This window comes from Tupaia chinensis, unplaced genomic scaffold (genome assembly GCF_000334495.1).
Source record: "Tupaia chinensis unplaced genomic scaffold, TupChi_1.0 Scaffold000624_1, whole genome shotgun sequence".
Taxonomy (NCBI): Eukaryota; Metazoa; Chordata; class Mammalia; order Scandentia; family Tupaiidae; genus Tupaia; species Tupaia belangeri.
In genome coordinates, this window is record NW_006160144.1 from 309,397 (window position 1) to 318,237 (window position 8,841).

At 35.0% G+C, this 8,841-nt stretch overlaps 1 protein-coding gene across 1 annotated transcript in view; it reads right to left on the minus strand.

The window, feature by feature from the left end:
* The window catches only part of LOC114009794 (EF-hand calcium-binding domain-containing protein 13-like), a 66,596-nt gene that overhangs the window by 24,765 nt on the left and 32,990 nt on the right, over window positions 1–8,841 (minus strand). The window contains exons 16-21 of the mRNA XM_027775987.1: window positions 8,519–8,623; window positions 7,410–7,463; window positions 6,649–6,750; window positions 4,217–4,270; window positions 1,613–1,717; window positions 834–884 (exon numbers count right to left, since the gene is read on the minus strand). Of these exons, the coding sequence (XP_027631788.1) occupies window positions 834–884; window positions 1,613–1,717; window positions 4,217–4,270; window positions 6,649–6,750; window positions 7,410–7,463; window positions 8,519–8,623 (471 nt within the window). The remainder of the gene's footprint in view (window positions 1–833; window positions 885–1,612; window positions 1,718–4,216; window positions 4,271–6,648; window positions 6,751–7,409; window positions 7,464–8,518; window positions 8,624–8,841) is intronic.

The window sequence follows — 8,841 nt, forward strand, 5'->3', positions numbered from 1 at the left end:
TAGGGAAAACTCTCAATTCCTAAGGATTAAGTTTATTGTTTTTATCCAAAAGACCAAAGCCTAATGAGATCCTTACAGGAGTATGAAGAGACTTAACATGGAGTTAGAATTAGAGGTTGTTGTTTTAATTTTCATTATAAGCATACCAAGTATAAAATTTCAAAGGCAACTGAGTAGTTTCTCACAGAATTCCAGCAAGGTGATGATTAATTAGCTGTTTCTAATTAGTTTTGTGTTGTTTTTACTGTGTTTAGTTTTTCAGTTAACTTTTAGTTATGTTAAGGGATGATGGTTTTCTATTACTGTTTTCCTTTTAAAAAATGTTAGTTAAGTTTAAAAGTAAATGCAAAGAAAAATATTAACAGTGATACAAATGTGGAGAAGAGGTAGTAGACAATTCTGGAGGCATGGGAGCCCAGCTAAGGTAGACACGACTCCCTTCCTAGCCTGCCCCGTCTTTCTCACAAGCCTTGTATCCTTCCACTTCCTTGGAGCCTTTCTAGTTTTTTTCCCTGAATGTCACATAGTAGTCTCTGCTGCTGAATAAATTACCTGAATATGTGCTAATTTTCCCTTTACTTTTTATTTTATAGCCTGGGCACTAACAATTTCTTCCTTTGTCAAAGTTTAGGAAATCCTAAGAGAGTATGGGGAGTCTTTCCAAGTTATACTAATAAGAAATGATCCTTTAAAGCACAGTCTGATGAATAAAAGAAATAAAAGTAGATAATAAGTATTAGGTGGCAAGATGCACAATTTAAGAACAAGAGATTATTATAAATGCAACATGTCTTGATCTCAGATTCATCTGCACTTTATTAAGCTTTTCTTACCTTTAAGAAACTTTAAACCATCCATTAACCTCTTCTGATAAACCTTTCCATCTATAAGAAAAAGCATAATTTCAGTCACAGGTGGAGATTCAGAGACATACAAAATCGATTTTTAAAAAACACACTTTTGAATTGTCTTAGAAATTTTGGTTTACTGACAAATAATGACACTATGTAAAATGTCACTGATAGTTCAATATATGTTTTAAAAACACCACTAGTGGGATACTATGAAATATATACTACTTAAGGAATATTTATTGTTGAAGATGAATCTGTCTTATCTATATCTGTGATTTGATAATTATATATTGTATGCATGTTGTGAAAAACCATACTGTACACCTTAAAAATAATGAAAAATTATATAGAGTATAGGAAAAAGTTTTAACTTTGGCAACATAGGCAATTAATACTGGCGCTCCACCATGCTATTAAAACGTATCTTTTTTCCTTTCCTTTTGTGATTTTTCCATCTTCCCCTACTAGATCACTTTCTTTCTTTTTCTCACTTATTCTGGCTTAAACTTTAACTCTTTCAGGAGAATCAAAAGTAATAAAAGACGTAAGTGAACCCTGATAATAGAAATCATGATGGTAAAATTGCTGCTTTTCAAATGGCACAGATAATCTTTCACAATATAACAGGATCATTTACAATTATATAACATGGGTCATAGACTATTTTTGGCATGCAATCAGATAGAGATAGTTATGGAAGCTTTCATGATTCAACCATAAGCCTGCCTAGAAGACTACATTTTATCTGAAATACGCACCATCAACTGGCAGATTAGTCATCAGTTCTGAGAGCTCCTTATCTGTGAGCTCTACCCCCATGTTTCTTAGAACTGTTTCCATGTCATTGACATCAACTTCCTCTCCTTTAAACAGACAGAAATTATAATACATGAGGTTTTAAAGAATTATCTAATGATTCTAAATAAAATGAAATCTATTATTAGCCACAACTACTCAATGTATAGTATCAATAAAGTCAAATGAGACTTCTCTGACTATAGGGCAGAAAATTAAAGTGTTCTTTTTTTTTTAACTCTAGTAATAACAGAGATGATATACCATAGTATATGATAATAGATGTTCATAATTTATTTTGAGAGATTATAAGCAGGTGATACAACTTTAGTCCCTTTTTATTGCACTAACCTACATTTTTTTGTAAATATCTGGTTAATCTGAAAAAAATGAGATCATAGGATTTGTTAACACAATATGGCACTCTGCTTTGTTGCTAAAACAGTAATAAGGGAACAAAGTCTAGGAAATTGGGACACAATCATTATTAAAAACAGTGTTAAAAACAGTGTCAGGCTGTAGCTCAGTAGTTAAGGGAGTTAGATTCCAAAGGCTCACTATCATTCAAATCCTGGCCTTGGAAACTTGAAAAACATGGTAGGCACATATATGTGCATCCCCAGAATCTTGACAGTAAAGAGAAATGGAGGAAAAGGATTGCAGAGTGATACACTCTATGGAGGCAGAGGTGCTCTCTCTTTTTAAAAAAAAAAAATTATTTAATTTTATTTATTCACTCATTTGTTTTAATTTGATCAGAGAGAGACACAGAGAGAGAGAGAGGGAGAGAAAGTGAGTTAGCAAGCCACCAGGTCCAGGACTTGAACCATGGTCGGCCATGTGGGAGTGTCCAGCGCTTTAACCACCACACCACCTGCTGGTCCCGAGAGGTGCTTTCTTAAATGTGCCCCTTGGCAATTAAAAGAAAAAAAAAGCATTACTGAAAACAGAACAAAGGCAACAGGAAAAAATTATAAGTGCAAAGAACTGGAATAATCTATACTTAGTATTCTCTATATTTATTTTATAAATAATATTATTTATTTTATATTTCATCATCAAACAGCTGGTTAAATGTGTGAATAGTACACTCTCAAGAATTAGGGTTTCCATTGCCAGTTTTCTCAGTATTCATGTCTGAAGATAATTACATTATATGGATAAATAAGAATAAACTTGTATCTTTAGTTTAATCAAAAGTCTTAACAAAAGAACTCCAATATTCTTAGCCTTCTAACATGTAGAACTCTTTCCTGTTCTTCTCAAGTAAAGTGCTTCATTTACTTTGAGCAGACTTCAAAATATACTTTTCTAGGCCATCAAGTGGTAGCATGGTAGTTAAGGCAGTTGGATCCCATATGGCTGACTGTGGAATTCAATTACTGCATCTAATGACTTGAAAAACATGCTGGGTGCACATGCATGCATGCCTGAAATTCCAAGAGAATGGAGAAGTGAAGGAATTGCTCCATGACTATCCCCCATAGGGGTACTTTCTCAGTTTCCCTTTCTCTCTGACTCTCTTCAGTGAGTGCATGGGCCCTCTGGCAAAGAAAGAAAGGAAAAATCACACACACATATATTCTCACTTAAGCATGATCTTTTCTCCAGATTTTTTCTTTCTCTTTAAAAATACATTTTTCTTGGGACCAGCAATTAGCGTAATGGCTATGTCACTGGACTCCCACGTAGCTGACCCAGGTTGGAGTCCTGGATCCAGTGGCTTAAACTCACACTGGGCGCATGTGTGTGCATGTCCAAGATCTCAAGAGGAGAATGGAGGAGAAGGGATTGCGGCATGGCCATCCCCCCTGGGGAGTGATTTCTCACTTTCTGTCTCTCTGTCTCACTCTGTCTTTCTGGCGAGCGCACACGCCCTATAGAAAAAACTTCTCCAAAAAAAAAAAACCCACACATTTTTCTTGGTTCATGATAGTGTGTGTGTGTGTGTGTGTGTGTGTGTGTGTGTGTGTGTATGTATGCATGTTAAAGAGAGAGAGACAGAGAAAGAGAGAGAAGCACCCTTCACAGGGTTTTATCACGCCATGATTCTTTCTCCAGTCCTCCAGCCCATTGGATTTTGAACATTCAAGCTTATGCCAAGTGTGTTTCAGGCTGGGGATTTGAACCCTGTCATGTGGGATCCAGTCTCTCTTGAACAGTGCGTTACTGCTTTGCCACTGAGCTGGGCAGCTTCTTCTGATTTTACAAGTCCATTTTTTTTTGTATAAACCTGAGTATATTTTTATTACTTGTTATTCTTTTAAAGTTTACTTATTTATTTCTTTCATATGAGAAAGAGTCAGTTACCCTTGATGGGATCTTCATACCAGTCCTCTCCTGGGCATTACAACCAACCAGGGACACCCTGCATACAGGCACACCCTGCATGCTCAGGTAGACCCAGGATGGGACCCTGAAGACTTCCCATGTAGCTCCAGCATCAAGCAGCAGCAACACTATGTCTGCACCACTGTGGCTGGGTCTATCATTTTCTTAAAAACGTTTAATTCAAAGAAAATAAAGTCAGCTGACTGAAAAAAAAAGTATTTATTTATTTTTCTCACCTGTAACAGCTTCGACTTTATCCATCAGTTTTTTCAGATCAATTTTCTCATTGGCTGTAAGACAAAGTTTAATCAGAGGGAAACAATGTAGACTCAGTAAAAAAGATATATAGGACAGGAGTGCTATTTAAGAGTTAAGTAGATGACTCATGAACATAAATCTAGTTAAAATGAGGACTAAGACTTAAAAGTAAATAGTGAATAAAAATAACCTTTTGGGCCAGCAGGTGGCATAGTAGTTAAGGCGCTGGACTCCCACATTCTTGACCATGGTTCAAGTCCTGGATCTGGCAGCTTGAAAATCACTCTGGGCATGTGTGCGTGCATGTCCAAAATCCTAAGAAGTGATAGAGGAGAAAGGATTGTGTGGCCATCCTCCCTGGAATGTGATTTCTCACCTTCCCTCTCATTGTCTGTTTCTGGTGAGTTCACATACCTTATGGCAAAAACTTAAAAAAAAAAAAAAAAAAAACTACAAAGGCTTGCTTAAAGAGTAAAATGCAAATTATGAAAATAAGTTTATTTTATATTATATTGAAGAAAGTTCAGGTTATATTTATTAGCTATCCCATAATTATTAGACTAAGTAATGAATTATTCACTTTTAATTGTGTGTTGGGGTATGCTTTCCTGACAAAATTATATTATCATGCTTATGGCAGCCTTCTGAACTTTGAAACAAGACATAAAACCTAACTTTTATAAAATGATTGATTTTTCTCCCAAGAGCACCTCTAAATCCTTTGACATTCAAATCATTTTATTTTTAGTCGCCTATATTCATACAGAATATTCATTTTTTCCTCTTTAATTATGAAATAATTTAACTCTACTAGGTCCATATTTTTAGGGCTTTGTGATTCCAGCAGTCCTCCAACTTATTTTCATTTACTTCTAAAAATTATGCATTTTCTCAATATTTGTAAGATTATCTTGTATGGTCATGTGTTCATGCAATGGGTAGAGACTAGTATTAAGCAGTAAGGAATGTTTGATAGAAATGAATTGCTTAAGTGGTAGGTTTAGTGATCCCCCAAATGGTGGATAAGAATTCAGCCAAAGTCTGATAATTTTATGACATCATTTGTGTCCATCTTAAAAGAAAAACAAAATAAATGAAGTTACAAAGTTAAACTTTAAAACATACTTTGTATAGTAAATTAAAAAATATATATACAAGCATAAGACCAGCAGATGGCAAAATGGTTACGGTAGCTGGACTCCCACATAATCAATAGCAGTTGAGTCTTACAGCCTGTGGCTTAAACTCACACTGGGGGTGTGTGCGTATGTGCCCAAAATCCGAAGAGGAGAATGGAGAAGGGATTGTGTCATGGCCATCCCCCCTGGGCAGTGATTTCTTGCTTTCTGTCTCTGTCTTTCTGGTGAGTGCATGTGCCCAACAGCAAAAATCTCACTATAAAAAAAAATAAAGTAAATAAATAAATAAAAATTAAAAATATATAAGCATACAAAGAAAAAGTAAACTTTTTTAAAATTTAATTTTATTTACTAATTCATTTATTTTAATTTGACCAGAGAGAGACAGAGAGAGAGAGAGAGAGGGAAAGCGAGAAAGCAAGCCACCAGGTCTGGGACCTGAACTGTGGTCAGCCATGTGGGAATGTCCAGAGCCTCAACCACCACGCCACCTGCTGGACCCCAGAAAAAGTAAACTTTTATAAACTTTTCTTACCTTCATTACTATATCTCACTATTAATAACAGTTTGTTATACATCTTTCCAGACTTTCCTTTCTCCTTTTTTTTTTAAAAATAGATTTTTGCTATAGGGCGTATGTACTCACAAGAGAAATAGATACAGAAAGTGAGAAATCATCCCACAGGAGGGATGTACACACCACAGTCCCTTCTCTTACATTCTCCTCTCAAGATTTTGGGCATGTACACAAGTACCCAGTGTGTTTTAAGCCACCAGGTCTGGGAATCAAACCCCAGTTGACTGCATGGAAGTCCAGTGACATAACCATTACACCATCTGCTGGTCCCAGACTTTTCTTCTATATATTAATAAAATATACTACATATTCTAAAATCAACATAATACATATTATTCTATGACTTGTTTATTGTAGTGACCAAAAAAAAGGTATCTTAATACCAAAGGATAGAAGGATGAGCTATGACTGAACATATTAGGTTAAATGTTGGATTAAAGTTAGTGATATGTAGATGGGTCAGAAAAAACAGGTCGCAGATTCTGTTTTGTAAAACCAGACAATAATTCCTGCTCTTTTCTCTAGTGTTTGTCTACTATCCCAAGATGTATAAAGAGATAACAGGTTTTAAAGGATCAAAAATGAAGTGCCTTTTTAGTTTCATTGTAGGATCTGCTGAAAGCTATTTGAAGATAATGTATAAACCTTTGAAACACTCTTAATGAATCCTACAACCTCAACTCTGTTTACTCACCATCCCTCAGAAGATTCTTTAACAGATCAAGTTCTTTTTCTGTAAGCTTGACTCCCATGACTTTTAAAATAGCATCCAGGTTATCTACATCAACCTTCCCTCCTTGAGAACATGAAAGAATGGAAGAAAAATGAAATCGCTTAAAAATACATTCAAACACATATTCTTTTCAATTAACAGGTGTTACTATTAAATATACACTGATAAAAGAAGATGACTTAATAATCTAGTACAACTGCTAATATTTTCAGGAAAGGTAGACAACTACAATAGATTTGTCTAACTTGCTAGAAGATTCAAAATAGCATTATAATTAGAACTTGTTTCCTCAAACCTTGGAACTTATTTTTGCAAACCTTAAACATACTACTCATGACAAAGGTGGGGCAAATTTAAGTAAACATAGCCAGAGAGCACTAATCAATAATCTTCGCAAAGAAGTAGTGATTGTATTTGTTTCTTAAACTCTCATTCTAAGATCGTTTTCACTATTCCTGATCAAATTTTGGAATAAATGTCTATCTTCACCTTCTCTTCCTTCCTTTCTCCTGTCTTTCTGTCTACATGTCTTTATTTCTGTTCATACGCTTTTTTAGAGAGAGTTTGAAAAATGCTAGCCAACACAGAACTTCCTTCTAAGATAAAGTAAAGATTATCACTAGGAAAAACACAAAGAAGTAAAATAAAGAATTATAGTGCATTGATACAAATTTAACCCTTGAAGATATGTCCTATGTCTTCTCACTGTGTTTCTTACTTACTTTTATTATGCCTCACATCTTTAAGCAATCTGTTTTGAAACACCTTTCCATTAGCTGTAAGGAAAGATATAATTGAAGTCTTGAGAAAATTGATATGGAGATTCACCAAAACATATATAACTGCAGAAAAATGATTTAATGATTTGCTTTGAAGTGAATCTATTTTATAGTCACATAATGTTGACATTTAAGAATAGAAATATTTTCCACAGTGACACATCTATCCATTCTTTGGTATTAAATACATTTATTAGCTTAACAGTTCTTGTTGCAACACTAAACACTATATAAAGGTTATAAAGGTTCTTTTTTCTCCTTTTTTTTTTTTTTTTTAAAGAAAGGCTTTTGCTATAGACAAAGAGAGACAGAGAGACAGAAAGTGAGAAATCACTCCCCAGAGGGGTGGGCACACCTCAATTTCTTCTCCTCCTTTCTCCTCTCAGGACCTTGGGCACACTGCATACGTGCCTGGCCTGAGTTAAGCCAGCAGGTCCAGAACTCAAACCACACTCAGCTACGTGGGAGTCCAGCAATGTAACCATTATGCCATTTGCTGGTCCCTTTTCTTTTTTTTATTCTACCATTGTTCTACTCACTTTTTCTTTAAATTTTAAAAAAGTTTGTTTCCTGAGAGAAAGAGAGAGAGAGGGAGGGAAATGCTGTCAACAGGATTTCACACTATGATCCCCTCTCCCACACAAGCCTTTGTCAGCCTGCTAGGATCATGAACACACACACACACACACACACACACCTGGCATGTATAAGTCAACCTGGGAGCTGAATCCTGATCTTCCATATAGTCGCCAGCATTGCAAAGCATTGTACTGTCTGTCACTGTGCTACTATGAATGGTACTCATATTGTAAAACTAAAATTAATCTGAGGTAGTAATATTAGTCACCTAGACAGCTATATGGCAATATAGTGGTGACTCTCAAATTGTATTTGAAGAACTAATGGTGGAATTTCTTATCAAGTCAGAAGTGCCTTTTTGTTCATTTAAAGCTTTTTAAAGATAAAATTATATTATTAAAAGATTCAGAATGACTCAAACAGGCCCATTTAGTCAAGTTCCCAGGAAAGCATATAGCATTTATGTGACTTACCATCAAAGGGCACTGTTTCCAACAGTTGCTTATAATCCTTATTTGTAAGTTCAATACCCATGTTTTTTAGAATATTTGGTATGTCACTAGCATCAACCTTTCGTCCTTTAAAAAATAGAATATTAATAGGAAAACTATTAAAGAATCGAACTATTTCAATTATCTAAAAGTACACTTTGCCACTATCATTTTTTTCTTTAATACAAAAAGAAAAAGAATGTAAGATTTCTAAGTAAAAATAGTCAAACTTAAAATAGAATTTGTCTTGGGAACCAGCAGTTAGCGTAATGGCTATGTCGCTGGACTCCCACGTAGTCGACCAC